The 20,730-nt window shown below is 43.8% G+C and overlaps 2 protein-coding genes across 2 annotated transcripts in view; one reads left to right on the top strand and one right to left on the bottom strand.

Annotated features, from left to right (window-relative positions):
• The window catches only part of Slc25a12 (solute carrier family 25 member 12), a 71,786-nt gene extending 67,689 nt beyond the window's left edge, over positions 1-4,097 (bottom strand). The window contains exons 1-2 of the mRNA XM_075984912.1: positions 3,817-4,097; positions 2,829-2,882 (exon numbers count right to left, since the gene is read on the bottom strand). Of these exons, the coding sequence (XP_075841027.1) occupies positions 2,829-2,882; positions 3,817-3,828 (66 nt within the window). The 5' untranslated portion in view covers positions 3,829-4,097. The remainder of the gene's footprint in view (positions 1-2,828; positions 2,883-3,816) is intronic.
• Positions 4,098-11,969: 7,872 nt separating this feature from the next.
• The window catches only part of Hat1 (histone acetyltransferase 1), a 48,997-nt gene continuing 40,236 nt past the window's right edge, over positions 11,970-20,730 (top strand). Inside the window, exons 1-2 of the mRNA XM_075984910.1 lie at positions 11,970-12,103; positions 14,501-14,605. The gene's annotated coding sequence lies outside the window, so the exon portion shown is untranslated. The remainder of the gene's footprint in view (positions 12,104-14,500; positions 14,606-20,730) is intronic.

Here is a 20,730-nt window from a genome sequence, read left to right as displayed (position 1 = left end):
CCCCAAGCATGTAATATTTAAGAGTACACACACACACACACACACACACACACACACACACACACACACACACACAGATATACAAAAAGTTCCGGCAACTAGATACAATGTCATCCCAACAGCTTTTGGCTTTCCAGGAGATTAAGTATCTTTACACTGTTTCTCTCTGGCCTGCCAATAGAGTGGAATGGAGCCTCCTGCGTGTAATACCAACAATGAATTCAAGGTTAGCTGGATACCTGGAACAGGGCTCTTTTCCCTGCATTATTCTGTATCTCAACCGATCTCTTCCATGCTTGCTTAGTCAGAAAACAAAATGAACTAAATTACATGAACTCTACACAAAGCAACTGACTCTAATCATAGGACAAGGCTTATACTGATGTTTGAGTCCCAAAGAGTAATTGTGAGGAACGAAGGTCCTAGCACACAAATGGTGTGGTTCTATTATAATTACTAATTACTTTTGCTCCAGAAAGGATCCTCCTCTTTGCTGTTGTTTTTGTTTTTCAAGACAGGGTTTCTCTGTAGATTTGGGGCCTGTCCTGGAAATCATTCTTGTAGACCAACCAGGCTGACCTCGAAGTCACAGAGATCTACCTGCCTCTGCTTCCCGAGTGCTGGGATTAAAGGCATGCGCCACCACTGCCAGGCAAGGATCTTTCTCTTAATACACTTTGTGAAACGTAAGACTCTCAAGAAACATGGTTGTACACACGTATAACCCCAGCACTCAGGAGGCCTGAGACAGAAAGATCAAACAAGTTCAAGGATACCCCGGGCAGTTCTCTATGAGTTTGAGGCTAGTCCAGTGTAACAGTGAGTACCAGGCCAGACAGATTTACATGGTAAGATAGATATAGATGATAGATAGACAGATGATCGATAGACTGATAGATCGATAGATAGATAGATAGATAGATAGATAGATAGATAGATAAAAATAAGAAAAAATTCAAGGCTGGGCTACATGGTGAGCCTTTGTCTAAAAAAATAAAAGTTAAAAATAAATCTTATTTTTCTAATTCTATTTTGTTTTCTTTTGGTGCAAACACTCAAACCCAGGGCCTCAAAGAAGGTAGGTAAATTTTTTAATCCTGAGCTACCCCCCTGCCTTTACTAATTCCTTTCCATAAATTATGTGCTCACCTATGCAGTCTCTTCCCCAGCGATAATTAAAGGAACTACATGTCTCAGATAAAAGTGCCATCTATTCCGGGCAGTGGAGGTGCATACCTTTAATCCCAGCACTTGGAAGGCAGAGGCAGGCAAATCTCAGTGAGTTTTAGGTCAGCCTGGTCTACAATAGCTAGTTCCAGGACAGGCAGGGCTACACAGAGAAACCCTGTCTCTAAAAACCAAGTGGGGGGGAGTGCTATCTAGCCTATGTGCACTAGTAGATGATAGAATCTGTTCCTAAAATAGAATCATAGACTTTTGAAATCAGAAGGAACCTTGAAGGTCACCTTTCATTTATAGAGGGAAATAGTACCCAGAAGGAGTCTACCCAAGGTTAAGTGTCTACACAGAACCCACATCCACAATACAAACTTAGAAGAAGAAGAAGAAGAAGAAGAAGAAGAAGAAGAAGAAGAAGAAGAAGAAGAAGAAGAAGAAGAAGAAGAAGAAGAAGAAGAAGAAGAAGAAGAAGAAGAAAGAAGGAAAAGCTCTTCTGAAAAAAACACAATCTTTAGTAAAATACCTTAGGAATTTAAGAAAATGAAAAAAAACTAAGCAGTTTTTTAATTAAGTCTAAATTTAACCACTGATTCTAAAAGCTTAACATGAGGTGTTAGACGGCAAATACTTATGATAGCTTTTTCCTTTTTTAAAATGTGCATGGTTAGCTTGCCTGCGTGTATGTCTGTGCACCACATACATGTGGTGCCCTTCAGAGGCCAGAAGTAGTTGTCAGATTCCCTGGAACTGGAGATACAGGTGACTGAGTGTTGCCATGTGGGTGCTGGGAATCCAACCCAGGTCTTCTAGAACAAACAGCGCTTCTATGTGCTGAGCCGTCTCTCCAGCCCTTTTCCTTATTTGTTTAAATAATTTGTTATTATGAGGTGTGAGTGTGTGAGCATATGAAGGTTGGAGGACAACTTTATGTAATTAGTTCCTCCGTCCACATACACATGGGTTCTGGGTAGAGCACCCTTGTCCACTGAGCCATCTCACCAGCCTCCTTATAGAAAAATCTGAAGTAAACAAGTTGTATCATACACACAATCTATGGTTGCCATAATTAGAAGGGAAAGCACAACTATAATAGTTATATTATTGTGCAACAAATGACATAGACATGATGAGGAGGAAAACTTTATAAATAATCTCAAATCATGCACACAAAAACAGTAACTCCAGGAAAACCTCTTATCAATCCCCAATATAAAGGAAATCTTTCAATCGGTTGTTAATAAAAGTGCGAACAGTTGGGCAAGGTGGTGCCCATCTTCAATCCCAGCCCCCAACTCTCAGACAGGTCTCTGAGTTCGAGGCCAGCCTGGTCTACAGAGCGAGTCCCAGAACAGCCAGGGCTACACAGAGAAACCCAAACAAGAGTACAAACTACGTCCTCTACTCATGCTTATGAGAACACATGGAAATAGACTATTTCTCAAAGTTAGAGCTTGAAAAGTATAATGACTATGCTCTTTTTATTCTTTCCTTGATCCCAGTACCTGGGAGGCAGAGGCAGGCAGATCTCTGTAAGTTCGAGGCCAGTCTGGTCTACAGAGCTAGTTCCAAGACAGGCCTCAAAGCTACAGAGAAACCCTGTCTCAAAAAATCAAATAAATAAAATGCAAAAAAATAATTCTTTAACTTACCTGTAGGAATATGTTTCTCAGCTCATGAGGATCACCTCGCTTGGTTGTATGCACCTATAAGGGTATGGGGTGGGGACGGGTTAATGCTTAGCCAGAAACCATGCAATCTTTTTAGATTATAGTTTACATCTGCTAATAACGTGCTTATCTTTTCAAAGGGTATTTAGTGTAAAAACAACCCTAAAGCTTAATTGCTGATAACACCTGTCAAACTGGGGATCTGGAGCTAAGGGGTGGGAAAAATGGGTGTGAACAATCCAAGATATAGCAAATTACAGACGGTACTTCCTCTGAACTGGAAAGGGAAACCAAGCAATATAATCGTTTGCGTTATTCCACATTTACTAGCTCTACAGTAGCAACCACCAAGCTGTAAATCCAGAGAACCTCAAGAGTGGAGCAACAGGGGACGTAAAACACCTAAATTAATACCCGGGCCTAGCAGCTTTTCTTAGGGAAAGCAGTAACAACTCATCGTCATCTCGGCGACCCTTTCTCCATCCAACCTAAACCTTGCGAGCTGCCACAAAAACGGATACTTTCGACATCCTGCAACCTGTCACGCAAATGTCAGCCAGTGCCCTGGGCTGCACTGAGGCCCCAAATGACAACACCCACCCCCTCCCCCACCGCGGATGCCTGGGTATCCCCGGCTTTCCTGTCCACTTGTTCTCACTCCCTCTTCTATGCTCTCCAACTCTGTCCTCGCAATCCCATGTACCTAGGGCAAAACACTCTTTTCCTCCTTCCAACTGTGGTCCTCACGAGCCCCTCCAACTCACGATCCCTCCTCCTTCCCCTCCCCCAGCCGGGCATCCTCTTCTCGCCGGTCCAAGCCCCGCATAGCTCTCCACCCGCAATCTAGAGCCCCAGGACGCGCTGGCTAAGAACCAGGCAAAGAAAGCAACAGAAAGAGGCGGGGGGCTGCACTCGGGGCCCTTGGAACGTCTCTTATGCAATAAAGGCAGCAGCAGAGAGTTGGAGTCACCTTGACCGCCATGCTGTGCTCGGAAGCCGGGAACGAGCGAGTGAGCGAGCAGGGCCGAGCTGTCAGGGCGCGCGCGCGCCACGGCCCGGGGCCGCGCCCGCGCTCCCTTCTGTCGCGGCGCCGCGCCCGTCTATATGCAAATGAGCTAGAGAGCGGCAGTGTGTACCGAGAGGCCTCGGTCGGTCCATCGGCGGGCCAGCGGGACTGTCGGGCCTCTCGCGGGGGACACCGGAGCTCCGGCCGCCGGATCTGAGGCGACGCGTGAGCAGAGGCGCCGCAGGGTCAGCCCCAAGTCCCAAGGCCAGGCAGTGGGTGTGGCTTTGGGCACTGGCTTCAGCCAAAGCAGGTTCCCTCTTGGGGCTTTAAAGGAACACTTGGGGCCTGTATTGAGCAAGGTTTGGAAGCATCTGAGCGCTTGGACCATTAATAATGAGTTAATGACAACTAGTGACAAATACTGACCAAAAAAAAAAAAGAGAGAAAGATTAGAAAACCCTACTTTGCTGGGGTTTTTTTTGGGGGGGGGGGCGCTAAGTAAGCATAACTTCAGAAATATGCTCCTGAATTGGCATTCCTTGAAGTATCTTTAATAGCTTGTTAATAGACTCACTTCACTTTCTTAACCACACAGAACCTTTGTGGGAAACAAATAGAAAACAACTTTATTTGTCTTGGGGCTGGCACTATGCTGGCCCTCACTTCTACACGAACACAAAACAATTCTTCATTGAATTCCCAGCTTTGCCTTAAGCCAAAATAATGTCTCTAAAAACCGCTTCTTGCCATTAAGATATTTGACGGCCAGGCAAGTAGCTTAGTTGGTAAAATGCTTGCTTAACATGCATGAAGCTTGGGTTCCATCCCCAGCACCGCCTAAAATCAAGCTCGGCACAGTAGTATAAATTTGGTAGTAGGTATGTATGTCTGTAATTTTAGCACTTGGGAAATGGAGGCGAGATGATCGGAATGCCATCCTTGGCTGCATAGGAGTCGAGGCCAGCCTAGGTCTTCAAATAAAAGAAAAACTGAAAGAAAAGAGGAGAAATAGGGACGGGGAGGGGGAGGCTAACTAGTGCCTAACTCCACCCTCTGATCTCCAGGGAAGCGTTATTTGTCAAAAACAAAGTGTCAGCACAGCCACCACTATCATAGGCTGTATGAAGTTATAAAACTAAATAGCAATCCTAAGTACTATAGATATCCACCTTGCTCAGTCATACTTAAGTGTTGTGGCATTTTTTATCCACTGGGTATCCACTAGAGAATTTGTAACAAATTCATGGTGTTTGCTGTAGTATATTGCTTATATTCCTAACCCATAGCTATGGGCTTTATGTGCTAGTTTTTAATATCTTAGAGGCCAGGCAAGTGTATAAATCCTTTATTTTAAAAAAAGAAAAGAAACACAGTTTACTTATTCAAAACTGATCATTAAATACACTCGACATTTTGGGGAAGGGGAGAAATGATGAGATTTTAATTGGTTCTTCTCATCATAGTGTTAAAATTAAGTCTACTGGATTCATAAAGTCATATTCATGCCCTGAATACTTGCATCTATCTATAAATATTGTAATATTTGAAATTATAGAGTCAAGTAAAAAACAGTTCTCCAAATACTTTGAGATCATGTTTACCCCCAACCTCAACCATGTGAGGTTTATCTTCTTTCTTAAATGAGACATGCTCTTTTAAATTAAAAAAAAAAAGTGTAAGTAGAGATAGAAAACCAGGTTCCGACCTGCGAGTGACATTGGGCCCTTATCTTATGCCATGCACAGAAACTTCCCTCAAAATGTATTTTTAAAGGCTAAACATAAGGCCTGCAGCCAGAAAACTCCTGGAAGAAAACACACGGGAGGACGAGGACGCTCACCAGCATTGTCTTTGGCTGTAATTTCTTGCATACCAAAGCTAAAGCTCAGTTTACAAAAACAACAAAATGTGGGCCTACATCAAACTAAAATGTTTCTGTGCAGCAAAGAAAAGAAAAAAATAAAATAAAAGGGCAGCCTACAGGCTGGAAGAAAATATTTTCAAACTGTGAATATCCACGATTCATATTGAGAAAACGTATCCAACCCAGTAGCAAATATATCCCAATCAAACAGTGAGTGGAAGACTTGAATAGATATTGTTCTGAAAATGGTATAAAACTGATCAGCAGGTGCCTAGAAAGGGATTCAAGATCACTTAGCATCAGGGAAACACCAATAAACAAGCACTGTGAACTAGTAACTCTCTGTTAATAATTGTTAAGATTGTTATTATCAAAAAAGATAAAAAGCTAACAAGTAAGACATGGTGTAGCAATGCGGGCATGATGTAGAATTCCCCTCTGTATTCTGTAAACATGTTTTGTTGCCATTGGTTAATTTAAAAGCTGCTTTTGGCCAATAGCTTAACAGAAGGTAGCCAGGCTGGAAGAGATATATAGAGTAGGCAGAGTCAGAGAGATGCCATGTAGCCACCAGAGGAGAAAGATGTGAGCTGCCAGCTGGAACCTTGCCAATGGGCCACGAGCCTCAAGCCTCATGGTAAAATATAAAATAATTGGAATGAGTTAATTTAAGATGCAAGAGCTTGCTAGGAATATGCTAGAGTCATTGACCAAGCAACGTTGTAATTAATACAGTTTCCGTGTGGTTATTTTGGGTCTGGGCAGCCGGAAACAAACGTGCAGTCTATACACCAACAAGGGCATTCTTGGAATTTAGTGGAATTGTTATGGAACCCAGTTCAAAGATTCCTAAGTTTTCTTTACAGGATCCACTAAAGATACGCTCGCATCCCCAGACAATAGGAAGTAAATTTAAGAACATGACGCCCACATTCCCAAGAGGTGGGTGGGTGTTTTTTGGTTGTTCAATGGATTATAGATATTATCAATGACAGGATAAAAGGGTAGATTATTGAATTTACTTTGAAATGAAAAAGGGAGAATATAGATATGAAAAGATTTTAAAATGTAGATTATTAAATCTAATTTTAAAAAGCAACTACTAGTGTTAAATGTTTTACATTGGGTTGGACTTTTGAATATTGTATACAAATTTATATATTGAGATAATTTTGTTAGAACATACTGTACATACATTTCTACTCTTGTTCAAAGTATTGTACCTATATAACTCATTTAACAATATAATGCAAATTTCTAATCTTTGAAAATTATTATTACTGTTTAGGATAATATGGAAATACAGGTTAATAATTAGTCACCTATTATAATCAAACTTGTAATCACATCAGGTATGTTTTCAAAGTCAAACAAAGATATATTCTTATACAGGTCATCTTCAAATACTTCAGAGATCTGCAAAATATGGCATTTAAGATGTTTTAATAACCTAGGTTCTTCTTCTTTTTATGTCAATGAGACATGTCTGCTCCTGGCAGCACCAATCTACTTCAGAGAAGATGATGGGCATCAAAGAAATGCCACATGTTTACTTTCTTCGTGCAAAAGCAAGCCACTGGGCAATAAAATGCCCCTTCCTCGACTCCTAACAGTATACTGTCCTAATTAGACAAGTAGGACACAAAAGAAAGTGACTGCCAAGCCGGGTGGCGCACGCCTTTAATCTTAGCACTCAGGAGGCAGAGGCAGGTGGATCTCTGTGAGTTCGAGGTCAGCCTGGGCTACAAGAGCTAGTTCCAGGACAGGCTCCAAAGCTACAAAGAAACCCTATCTCAAAAAACAAAACAAACGAAGAAGAAGAAGAAGAAGAAGAAGAAGAAGAAGAAGAAGAAGAAGAAGAAGAAGAAGAAGAAGAAGAAGAAGATTTTCTTTAAGTCAAAAAAATTTTTTAATGTGCAAGCCATATATATACATACACACACACACACACACACACATATACACATGGGGGGGCATTGAGTTATATGTGGTTGTGAACTACCCAACACAGGTGTTGAAACTGAACTCAGGTCCTCTGGAAGAGCAGCAAGTGATTTTAACCCCGTAAATCTTAAGAAGCTGGAGAGATTGTCCACTGGTTAGCACTCGCTACTCTTGCACCTAAAGTTCACTCACCCCAAACTGGAAATAGCACAAATGCCCAAATATGGTACATTTGCAGATTAGAATATTATTCAGAAATTATAGAAAAAGAAGAAAGAAAAAGAGTCAGGTGGTATCTAATTCATGAAGTATATAGGCGTTTACTGAAATATTTGTTTCATTTTTGCAACTTTCTGGAAATTTTCATGATAATGTCAGAGGAAATTGTGTCAAGTCTTTACATGACCAGCCATAACATAATCCTGTTACTTAGCTAGAAATGGTAATGAGACCTATTTCCTTCTTTATTTCTCTCCTTTTTAAGATTTGTTTTTTAATTATGTGTATGTTTGTGTGTGGGTATATACATGTATGCATGCAGGTGCCCTCTGTCTTAGTTAGGGTCTGCTGATGCTGTGAAGAGACACCATGACCTCGGCAACTCTTAGAAAGAAAAACTTTGATTGTGGTGTTGGCTCGCTTATAGTTTCAGAGGTTCCGTCCCTTGTGATCATGACGGGAAGCGTGGCAGCAGCCTGCAGGCAGACATGGCGCTGGTGCTGAGAGTCCTACATCTTGTAGGCAACAGGAAGCAGCCTGGCTGTCAAACCAACTGAGTGAAGCTTGAGCAAAAGACCTCAAAGCCCGCCCCCACAGTGACAGAAGGTGTGGCCCAGATTAAAAGCTTTCCCTTCAGCCTCAAGGTCTGGATTAAAAGTGTGTGTCCTCCAGCCTCCTCCAACAAGACCACGCTGACTCCCATTCCTCCTAATAGTGCCACTCCTGTGAGTTTATGGGGACCAAATACATTCAGACTACCACACCGTCTGAGGCCCTTGGATCAGCTGGAGCTGCAGTTACAGGCCGTCCAGCTTCCTGATGTGGGTGTTGGGAAGTTGTTGGGAGGCCCTGTTTGTCAGAGGCTTGGCAGGTCTCTCCAAGCTCAGAACGTCCTGCTCTCTACAGAACCTTATTTCGAGAATATCTCTGGGCCTGGATATCTGATTTATGTCAAGGATGACTCAATGCAATTCCCTGCAAATGCTCTTCCTCTACTGACCATCTGGTAATTAGGTGATATGCTCTAGCTGTTTTGATAGGGCCCATGCTGCTACGAATCCAGCTATATGATAAGGATGTGACACTTAATGCAAATTAGGTGAGTTTCCAGCTAGAGTCCCCAATCCTATATGTCTCCTATGCTCTGGGATAAAGTTGGCTGCCGCACTGAAGTTGTCTCCGGGTAGGCTATTTCCATCGTGTTCATGGGCTGTACATAGCTCTTTGTTACCCCTTCTGCCTCTTCATCCTCCTGGACTGGGGACCAACGGACCTCGAGGAAAAAGGGGACCCCACAGGAAGTGGACTCAGGTCCTCTGCAGGAGTATGTGCTCTTAACCACAAAGCTATTACTCCAGCTCCAAGGCCTATTTCTTAACCACTGACAGATCTCCCTTTGCTGGAGGGGAGGGAAATAAAACTGAAACTGCTTGGCAAACAACACACCCCCTTGTGGGCAGGGGAATCTGTGAAGATTATGTTGCATTGGGGGGGAGATTTTCTTTCCCACAGATTCAGGTAATAATTGTATGCCGTTGGGCAGTGGGAATGTTTAGGTAGCTGTGTGTGTTTAGTCTAATCATGACCCACAGGAAAACCAAAACAAGTTTGTAGAATCTTATTTGCATAGCCTCAGGAGGAGCCAGGCAAGCTGTCTGAAGCCTAAATTGGAGCTCCCCTGTTGGACTGTACCCCGGGTGTAATTCTAGACGGAGAAACTCAGCCTTTGGTAGGCAAGATTCTGCAAGGGGCATCGTGACCTTGGATTGCGCAGCCCAAAGGAAAATGATAAGCTGAAATCAACGCCTTGGAGTAAGAAGTTTTCAAAAGGGGAGACAGGCTTCAACTGGGAAAACCCAAAAGTCTACCAGAGAGAGGAAGAGAGGAAGTTTGCTCCTCGGCTGAGAGATAAAAGCGGTGAAGAGGCGAGAACGGAGGAATGCTGCTTACTGGCTTGCTTCCGTGCTCATGGTCAGCTACTTTTTCCACACAAACCAGGACTACCTGCCCAGGACTGGCCCAGTCCACAGTGGGCTAGGCCTTCTTCCTTCAATCAAGAAAATGCCCAAGACATGCCACAGGCCAATCTAATGGAGGCAAGTCTGCAACTGAGGGTCCATATTCCCAGGGGTCTTTAGTTAGTGTCACGTTGACAGAAACTAACTAGTGTACACACACACACACACACACACACACACACACACACACACACACGGTGGGGGAGCAAACTTTCAGAAAGGAAGTAAGAGTTCAAGCGTATCACAATTCTTTCTTTGAAACTTATTACATTTGTGTATTGTGTATTTGTGCACATGCGCACGCGTGTGTGTGTATGTGTGTGTGTGTGTTTAGGTTCATGTGGAGGTGAGAAGGCAACCTGCAGGAATGATATCCTTCCTCCATGGGAATCCTAGGGCTCCAACTCAGGTTGCTAAGCTTGGCAACAAGCACCTTTATCTGCTGAGCCATCTCACAGGACCAGAAATTCTTTCTTAAAGACATGAGAAGAATGAGCCCAGAGTTGTGACGTACGCCTGCAATCCCAGTACTTGGGAGGTAGAAGCAGGAGGATCAGGAGTTCAAGGTCATCCTCAGCTATGTTGGAAGTTCAGCCTGGTTACCACGAGACCCTGACTCAAAAAAAAAAAAAAAACTATTTGGAACAATAATCCAATCCCTATCAAATTGTACTGATCAAGCAGGGTGCAGAAGCATGTTCCTGTAATCCTAGCTTGCTGGAAATTGAACCAAATGGATTACAAGGTTAAGGCCAAGGCCAGTCTCGGGCAGTGGGACTTCAACTCAAAAAAGAAAACAAAACAAATTGTACAGATCAGAATAATGAAAGCCTTAGAATTAAAGGTTCTGGAGAAGCAGTGTGAGGCGGGTGAAGAATGGTAGTTAGACCTAGGGGTTAAGGAAGCAAAGTGGACAGGTCTGGGGAGTAGCCAACGTTCTTTTAACCAGAGAGAAGGGAAGCGGTGACTAAAGGCAAAATTGACTGGAATTCAGATGTCCGTCAAAGCTGCTCTCTCCAGATTCTGTTTCCAGTTGTCTGATGGTACCATTCCACCTTAGGGCAATGGCGCTGTGTAAGAAAAAGTGCACGAGCCAGGCGGTGGTACCACACGCCTTTAATCCCAGTCCTCGGGAGACAGAGGCAGACAAATCTCTGTGAGTTTGAGGCCAGCCTGGTCTGTAGAATGAGTTCCTGGATAGCCAGGAATACACACAGAGAAACCCTATCTCAAAAACAAAACAAAACACGAAAGGAAAAAAAAAAGTACATAAAAATAAAATAAACAGAAATTGAGGGTGGGGATAAACCCTCCACTAAATGACCCTTAGTGTTAGTGTTTGTGTTGTGAAAGGCATCTCAACTCACACAACTAGGCACCAAGAGTTACCACCTGCCCTTTAGAGAAAGTGCCTGAGTAATTAACTAAGTGCCTCTCCTCCACCTGGGACCAAACCGTGACAGTACCGAGGTATCCTGAAGCACTGCAGTCACAGAGTTCTGTGTTCTATTCCTCACGCCAGGTGACCCTAAGACAGTCTGTGTCAAAATTTTTTAAATCATTTTTTATTTTTATGTATGTGTGTGTGTATTTATGCATGCACAGTTGCCCATGGAAACCAGAAGAGGGTCCTGGAATTGGAGTTACAGGTGGTTGTGAGCCACTGGATGCTGGGAAGTGAACTTAGATCCTCTGCAAGAGCAGCAAGCACTCTTAACTGGTAGCCATTTCTCGAAACTTCCTGAGTAAGGTTTGGATTGTTTCTCTTTGCTTTAGAGACAGGCTGTCCTGGAACTCACTATGTAAACCAGTCTGGCTTGGAGCTCATAGAAACCCACCTGACTCTGTCTCTCAAGGCATGTGCCATTATGTTTGGCTTTTTAAAAAAGCTTTATTTGCTTATGGATATGAGTGCTTTGTTTGCAAGTATGCCTGCACGCCAGAAGAGAGCATCTACACCCATTACAGATGGTTATAAGCTACCATATGGTCTCTGGAAGTTGAACTCAGGACCTCTAGAAGAACAGAGCAGCTGTTGGCTTGGAAGAAAATCAATTCGCAGAAATGGGAAATGCGGCCTTCCTTGGTGAAGTGGTGACTCTTTCTTGAGAGTCCTGCAGCAGCAATGTGGATTCATCAGATCCTTCTAAGGGAACAGCTGAGTACTGAAAGAAAAAAAGAAAAGGGAGGACATGAATGCTCCTAGGTATGATGGAGGAGGCTTAGTATAAATATAAGGGAAAGCAAAGCTGTTGACCAAGGTTTCTGTTCCACCTGATCCTGCAGTCATTCAGTCCCAAAGAAACATACAGAGGTCTACATTAATTATATATAAGCTGATTAGCCCATTAGCTCAGACTTCTTATTAACTCTTATAACTTATATTAGCCCATAATTCTTGTCTGTTTTAGCCACCTGGGACTGGGTACCTTTTTCAGAGAGGCAGTCATATCTTGCTTGCTCTGTGTCTGTGTGATAACTGCAGACTGACTCTTTCCTTCTCCCAGAATTCTCTTGTTCTCATTGCCCCGCCTCTACTTCCTGCCTGGTCACCCTGCCTATACATCCTGCCTGGCTACTGACCAATCAGGGTTTATTTAAAATACAAGTGACAGGGTATAGACCATTGCCCTACAGCACTTCTCCTCCCCCTTAAAAAAAAACACAAGAACTTTGAATGGAATCTTCTTTGTTTAGCTTTTCTCCTGACCATTATCCATAATAACTTGTAACCAACATTCTAAACAAAGGCAGACATCCAGAATCCATTTTGGGGAATGTGGGCATAGTTTTCCAGGCTACTTCCCACTGATTAGGGGCACTGATAATCTTATGGGGACCTAAAGAAAATTTCGTATTATGATCAAGTCCTGACTGGAGTATCCTGTGAGTCTTGATCATCTCAGGCAGCAGTCTTGAATCTGTTCTCGATGTAGAACTCAGACATCTGGGCTACTCACTTCTATGAGAGATTCTTCAGAGGGTCTTCCTTGATCAAATATGTTTTTTCTTAGCCTAGAATGAATCCACAGCCTCTCATTTCCTGTGGAAATAAAAACAAAACCTCTTATCCAAAGTAACATTTCAATGCATTTAAAAAATATATATATGTTGTATTAATCCAGCAGCATTTATAATCAAATATCTTTTAGCAGCTTTTGCTCCTTCCTCAGCCTTCAAACAATTTAACAACAACACAATAACACACAGTATCCAGACTCTCTGTGTATTTTTCATCTTTATGTGGCTTTATTTTAAACTCTATTTATTTTTATTTTTAATTTTTGGCGCTGATTGGTCAGTAGCCAGGCAAGAAGTATAGGTGGGGTGACCAGGCAGGAGAGCCAGGGCAACAAGAATTTGGGGAAGAGGAAAGAGTCAGTCTGCAATAGTCACCCAGCCGCAGAGGAAGCAAGATGTGACTGCCTCTCTGAAAAAGGTACCAAGCCCATGTGGCTAAAACAGACAAGAATTGTGGGCTAATATATGTTATAAGAGTAAATAGAAAGCCTGGGCTAATGTGCCAATCAGTTTATAATTAATGTAGAACTCTGTGTGTTTCAATGGGACTGAACAGCTGAGGGATCAGATGGGACAAAAACCTCAGTCAACACATAGCCAGAGGCAGAGACATCTGGGAGAGTCCAGAGTGAACATGACCCTGAGTTTGGTCATGAGAGGAAAAGGGGGAGGAGAGAAGGGAGCAGAACCTCCAAAAGAGGTGACCTGGGCCAAGAGACTGGCCAAGACACTAGCGTACCCAAAATGGCTGAGTTATATAAGGGTCAGAGGAGCTGGGAGGAGGGAAGCCCAGCCCAATAACGGGTCTGGAGAGTTCAGAATAAGGAGCAGGGTATGCCATCCAGGAAGGTCCTGTAGAGACTGAGGCATGCTCAGAGAACCTGGACAGCATCAGCATTGATATGGGCACCTTAGCCCTTAGTCCCTTGAGACCTGGTATCACCCAGCATAACAGAGTGGGAGAAAGGACAGAGGCTTGGAGAAACAGCTGGGCAGATATTCAAAGCCCTTCTTCATTTGTTTGTTGAGTGGTTGGTTTAACAGCAAAACCAAGAATGTTTTAGAAAGCAGTGTTTTTGTTTTTTTTTTCCCTGAGACAGGTTCTCACTGTTGTTATAATTAAAAAAAATGGTGGGAAGGAGGGACACCATACAAGAGGGCTCACATGGGAGGTTTATTGGAAGAGGAGAGAGAAGGGGCAGAAAAGGGGACAGAGAAGGGGGCAGAGACCGGTCCCTGGGGACAAGAGGGGTGGGAGAGAGACGGGAGGTGGGCAAAGCCTGTGTTTTATAAGGGAACATAGGGAATGGGCACAGGGAGTGCTGTTAGTGGCTGCAGCTGAGGATGCATCCTGACCCTAAGGGCAGACCAGTACAGATGCCTGATTACTACCAATCCTCCCTTTGTTTACTATAGAAGGGTGAGGAGTTAGGAAGGGGTAACAGGTGAGGTGGGGATGAGGATGCTGTATTCTTGAGACTGCTTCCTGATGACCCGGGGGCATCACAGTCTTTAGGGGACCTGAGAAAGCTGAGTGCTGGTCAAATCCAGAAATATCTGGCTATTTCACTTCGCTGTCCAGGCTCTGAAGGGCCATCTGGAGCCTCTTGGACCTGGCAAGATGATGTTGGAGACAAATCCAAGCCGATCCCCTGGAGCTTCAAGAATTCTTTGAGTTTGTGAAAAGGTAAGTTTAGACACATTAGCATTTTCACTGTTTGTAGTGAAATCCACATTATATAAAAGGCAGTATACTCAGAGTGGTAGTACGCTGCCAGATTAATAGCTTACTGGAATTCCATCAATTCATGTTAAGACTATGAGCTTTTGGAGTCGTAATAGAGAGAGAGAAATTTGAAACATTTTATTCTTTTAAACGTCTAAATTCAGCCTTTCTTATTACCAATTAAGTTTTCTAATCTTTACGTAAACAAACCTTAAAGCACCTGATCCTTTCCCATCACCACAGTATTACCTACCTGGACATCCTCTTTCTATCCAAGTTACCAGGAGACACAAGTGGTTGATTACCGAGGGCAGTCATTGTCGAGTTAGTACCTTTAAATAAAGGTATAGGAAAGAGTTACGTTCGAATCTGTCCTGTGAGTCTGGGGAATGTGATACCTCTGGGGTGCTGCTGGTTCTCACCACCAGAACATGTTTGGTGTTCTTGCACCTCCAGCTCTACAGCTAACAGTTGGTAGTCCTGTAACAATAGCTGATTAGTTGTTTGATCAGAGATTTTTGGACGTATCATTGGAGATACATAGAGAAGAAATTGATGAAGCAAGGTATGGTTGTTAAAAATAGGAGAACAAGAAGAGGGGTCAGGAAGAAAAGCATCCACTTCCATAGGGAGTTCCCATTCCAGTAGGGTTGAGTGCGGCTATGGGGTGAAGCCTCATTCTTCTGGAATTGGGGACTAAGCAGCTGATCTTGGTGTCCTCTGAAGCTTGAGGGAGCTGGGTCCCAGTCGAGGTGGAGTTCCCATGACATTTTAACAAAGGTGTTTTATAAGGAGCAGTTAGTTCATTCTGTCTTTCCTGAGGACTGTCTCCATCTCTGACTCCCACATTGCAGTGGACCTAGACAGGATATTTAGATAGGGAGAGCAGACAGACACTGTAGCATGATTAATAAAAACTCAGGGTCGGAAATTGGGGTTCAACCTGAAGATCTGAAAAGCAAAACAGCCAGGAACTGGCTCTTACCTTGACCACAGTCTGAAATGGCAATCATGCCTCCTGGGATTTCAGAACGAGACTGCATCTGAGAGCTGTCTTCCTCTCTAGAGCTGGGATCAAAGGCATGTACCACCCGATTTCTATGGCAACTAGGGTGGTTACTGCGTTTAAAGGTGTGTGTCATTGTGGCTATTGGGATTAAAGAGGTCCGTGTCATTGTGGCTACTGGGATTAAAGGTGTGTGTTACCATAATCTGGTCTGTAAGGCTAACTGGTGGGACTGTTTTACCATCAGATCTTCAGGCAGTTGTTATTTCTTTAAAAAACATTTGAAATGCCACTATAAGACACAAGCAGGTTTTGGAGCAATGAAAAAGAAAGTGGAGAATTCTTTCTCAGTTCCCTGACTATCTGGTTCAAGGAATATTGAGGCCAGATTTGATTTAAGAAGAGTGTTCAGTGGGTCTCCAAAAGAAGATCCAAAGGCCTAAATATGCTGGCACCCCAGAGATCCAGGGAGGACCAGACTGCGTGGGCACAAGCTGTTTCAGTACATCATGCAAGAACAGGGACCAAGGGCTCTCAGTCCGAGAGAAAGACATAGTCACCTGGTACCAGGACTTTGAAAAAAGCCAGAATGTGAGGAGAGCACTGTGCTCGAGAAAGGAAGCCTCACATCCAGGGGAAAGGTCTGAGGTGGATAACCCCGCCAGAGACCCAACTGTTATTGAATGGAAGACGAAGCCATCAGCAAACGAGAAAGCATTTGTTGCAGGTGGAAGAGAGCAGATCTGTTGAGGGTGGAGCATGAAGTGGTTACCTTTCCGTGGGCCCTGCCACTAGGCAAACACGATGCATGCAACAGAGTTAATGGAAGAGTTTTATTGGAGATGGGGAAAGCAGAAGAGTGAAAGGCCATGTCGGAGTGGGGACTTAAAAGGGCAGGCAGTCAAAAGGAAGAGAAGTAAAAAGAGAAGAGGAGGCAAGAGAGGAAATTAAAGACAAAGAAATGTGTAAGAGGCAAGAGAAAAAAACAAGGAGAGGGCTTGGAGCAAGGGTAAGAGAAGGCTTAAGAATAGGATAGCTCTGTCCATCCACTGGATTGCTGGCAGGATGTTCCGAAAGGCCCATAAAATATAGGGATATAGGGTGCCAGGAAGCAGTCATTTGGATTGATATCAAAGGCGTATTTGGGCCAGATCTGATTGCAGAGGTGGATGCACTTCCCATGAGTGAGGCAGAGAAGTAAGATCAAAGGGTCTGCAATTCCTATCAACCCAGGAATTCAGAGAGGATCAGCAAGTATGCACAGGCTGTCCTGTGTGTTATCATGCAAAGAACAGGGGCCAGGGGCTCTGAGCCTGAGAGCACCACGGTTGCCTGGTGCCAGGACTTAGGGGCAGGACCAAAGGGTGAGAAACCATGCTTGAGAGAATAGGCCAAACACTCTGAAACACCACGACCAAAGCAATGAGGGGAAGAAAGAGTTTATTTGGCTTACATTTCCACAGCACTGTTCATCATGTAAGACGTCAGGACAGGAACTCAAACGGGGCAGGAGCCTGGCAGCAGGAGCTGATGCAGAGGCCAGGGAGGAGTGCTGCTTGCTGGCTTTCTTCTCATGGTTTGTTCAGCCTGCTTTCTTATAGAACCCAGGACTACCAGCCTATGGGCTGGGCCTTCCCACGTCAATCACTAATTCCACATGATCACCAATCAGAGCTGAGTTCCAGGACATCCAATGCTATGCACAACAATAAACCTTATAGGCCTGCCTACAACCCAATCTTACGGAGGCATTTTCCTAATTGAGGTCCCTTCCACTCCGATGACTCTCCAGTTTGTGTCAAGCGGGTGTAAAACTATTCAGCATACCCACTATGTAGCTCTGGCTGTCCTAGAATTCACTATGTAGACTAGGCTGGCCCTGAACTCAGAGATCTGCCTCTGCTACCTGAGTGTTGGGACTAAAGGGGTGTGGTGCACAGCCACGCCCGGCCAGAAAGCAATTGCTAACAGCTGCAGGCACTCACAAGCTCCGTGCTTCTGCTGTAAGGAGAACAGTGCAAGCACAGGGGTGGATCGGCAGGCCTACCGGCCTTGGTCCCCAACCTGTGTTCTTGCTCTAGTTCCACCATGCCCCATTCCCTCCCAAAATAAGCTCGTTTTCTTTCTTTCCTGTTTTTTTTAAAAGAAGATTTTATTTATTTTTATTTTATATAAATATATGAGTACTTTGCTGCCTGTGGGGGCTAGAAGATGTGATGGGATCCCCCAAAATGGAGTTACTAATGATTGTGAACTACCATGTGGATTCTGGGAAGTGAACCAGGGTTGATCCGGAGCAGCCAGTGCTATTATAACTGCTGGGCAGCGAAGGGGGGAGTTTTTAATTAGTCTAAGCTAGAGTTTAAATAACTTTAAAAACTGTGCAGTCTATAGGGTGTGTGGTGGGAAGGGATATAGTTATTCAAGACGATGCAGAGGCAGCCCCTCCAAGAGAAAGAAAAGACTCGCTGTTTGTGTCTCTGCCAAGCTCATGTTCTTTAGTAGCCTGGCCACAGAAAAGCAAAAGTAACAGCTAGTTTATCAAGTCATGTTAAGTGAATGAATGAATCAGACATTGACATATATTCATGGCAAGTGTAAGTGTGTCCACTAATCTGAGTACTTTAGACAAAGCAGAGTCCAGATAATTGAATTATCTCTAAATCACAAGTTCACGGAGGTCAGCACTGAGCAGATATCTAACCAAATGTACTATTTTACTCCTTTCTACCATTTATTTGTTTAAGGTTTACAGTAAGCTCCGCTGATGATTGCTTTTTGTAAACCTACCTCGGATGACAGATTCTTGGCTACCCTCTGTGAACATATAAATTGTGGGTGGGGGTTTTTTTGTCACTGTTTTTCAAAGATTAACACTCTAATATTTCAAAGAAGCAGACTGAATCGTGTTTCCTCAGCTCCTCGCCTTTCCATTAAAAATTGAATATTATGCTTGGCTTTTCCCATTATAAGCAATCATTGCAGTTTGCAGGGAGTCCGTGCCTGTAATTGTTAATAGTGCAGATATTTCAGGGAACAGGTCTTTGAGCAATCTATCCAGTAAAGATTCTTCTGGCCACCTGATGTGAAATCATCTACCCCAACCTATTCTATTTCCAATTCCAATTTGTGTGTGTGTGTGTGTGTGTGCACACGCGCGTGTGTGAAGACATGTGAGTGAATGTGCATGGCAGTTGGAATGCATGTGCCCGCAGAAACGAGAGGCGAATTTTAATATTCTGCTCTATCACTCTCTACAGGAGACAGCATCTCTCACGGAACCTGAAGTTTGCTATTTTTGCCTAGGCTGGCTAGCCAGTGTAGCTATCTGCCCATCTCTGCCCTCTAATGATGAAGCTATACACATTCATGACCGTGCATGGCTTTTTATTTTTTACATGGGTGCTAGGGATTAAATTTAGGTTGTCATGCTCAAGCAACAAGCATTTAGAGCAGTCTCCCCAACCCTTCCAATTTCTTCCAATTCCATATATATGGACAGTGACACACTTCCTATAACAAGACCACACCTACTCCAACAAGGCCATACCTCCTAATAGTGCCACTCCCTTTGGGGTGACCATTTTCTTTCAAACAACCACATGTTGGCATACTCAATAGGGGCTAGGACACCAACAATGGCCATCTGTATTTTGGAAAACCTGAGAACCGAGAAGTTCTCTCGGAGGAAGGTTTGGGACAACAGAACAAGTTAAGAATTTCCTTAAGGTTCTTCATCTTTCCATCCTGAACAGAAAGTCAGTTGCCATCTAGAAATAAACCAAACTTTTAGCACCAGACTGACTGCCAAGTCATCCAGATTCATGGACTTCTCGGTTCTCAGGTTTTCCAAAATACAGATGGCCATTGTTGGCGCCCTAGCCTCTACTGAGTATGCCAACCTGTGGTGGTTTGAAAGAAAATGGTCACCCCAAAGGGAGTGGCACTATTAGAAGGTATGGCCTTGTTGGAGTAGGTGTGGTCTTGTTATAGGAAATGTGTCACTGAGGAGGTGGGCTTTGTGTCCCATGTATGCTCTGCGACACTGCCCAGTGTTACAGAACGCTTCCGGTAACCTGCAAGATGTAGAACTCACTGCTCCAGCACCATGTCTGCCTGTATGTCCATGTCCCACTATGATGGTAACGGACTAAACCTCTGAAACTGTAGGCCACTCCATTAAATGTTTTTCTTCATAAGAGTTGCTGTGGTCATGGTGTCTCTTCACAGGAAGAGAAACCCAAGTCCCTGTCTTAGTTAGGGTTTCTATTGCCATGATGAAACAGAATGACCGAAAAGCAAGCTGGAGGGGAAAGGATTTGTTTGGCTTAGACTTGTACTGTGCTCCATCACTGAGGGAAGCCAGGACAGGAACTCAAACAGGGCAGAACCTGGAAGCAGGAGCTGAAGCAGAGACTGTAGAGGGGTGCTGCTTACCAGCTTGCGATTAATGCATTGATCAGTCTGCTATCTTATAGAACCCAGGACCACCAGTACAAACCACATCTTCCCACCCAACTAGTTAAACATCCTACATGCTTGCCTAGAGTGCAATCTTATGGAGGCATTTTCTTAATTGAGTTTGAATATAGGAGACCTTAAAGCCTACCCCCACAGTGACATACTTCCTCCTGAAAGGCCACACCTACTCCAACAAAGCCACACCTCCCCTGTGGGAGTCATTTGATTTTCCAAGGAACTCAGTGTGGTGGCTGGGAAGGTATTATTATCTCTGCATAGTAAAAGAAACAAGGTCAACCAGTAAATAGGAGTAGAACTGGACTCATAGGTCACTGGATATTCTACTTGGCTCCATGATCTTGCTCACAGACAACACAACAGCATAGGTTTTTTTTGTAGAAACTCATTCTGCTGTTTTATCAATCATATTCTATTTTTTCTTTTTCTTTTTCTTTATTTTTTGAGACAGGGTTTCTCTGTAGCTTTGGAGCCTGTCCTGGAACTAGCTCTTATAGATCAGGCTGGCCTGGAACTCACAGAGATCCGCCTGCCTCTGCCTCCCAAGTGCTGGGATTAAAGGTGTGCGCCGCCACCGCCCGGCTCAATCATATTCTCAAAT

This window comes from Microtus pennsylvanicus, chromosome 9, assembly GCF_037038515.1.
Source record: "Microtus pennsylvanicus isolate mMicPen1 chromosome 9, mMicPen1.hap1, whole genome shotgun sequence".
In the NCBI taxonomy this organism is placed as follows: Eukaryota; Metazoa; Chordata; class Mammalia; order Rodentia; family Cricetidae; genus Microtus; species Microtus pennsylvanicus.
Note: the sequence above shows the minus strand (reverse complement) of the source record. Positions and strands in the feature narration are given on the sequence as shown.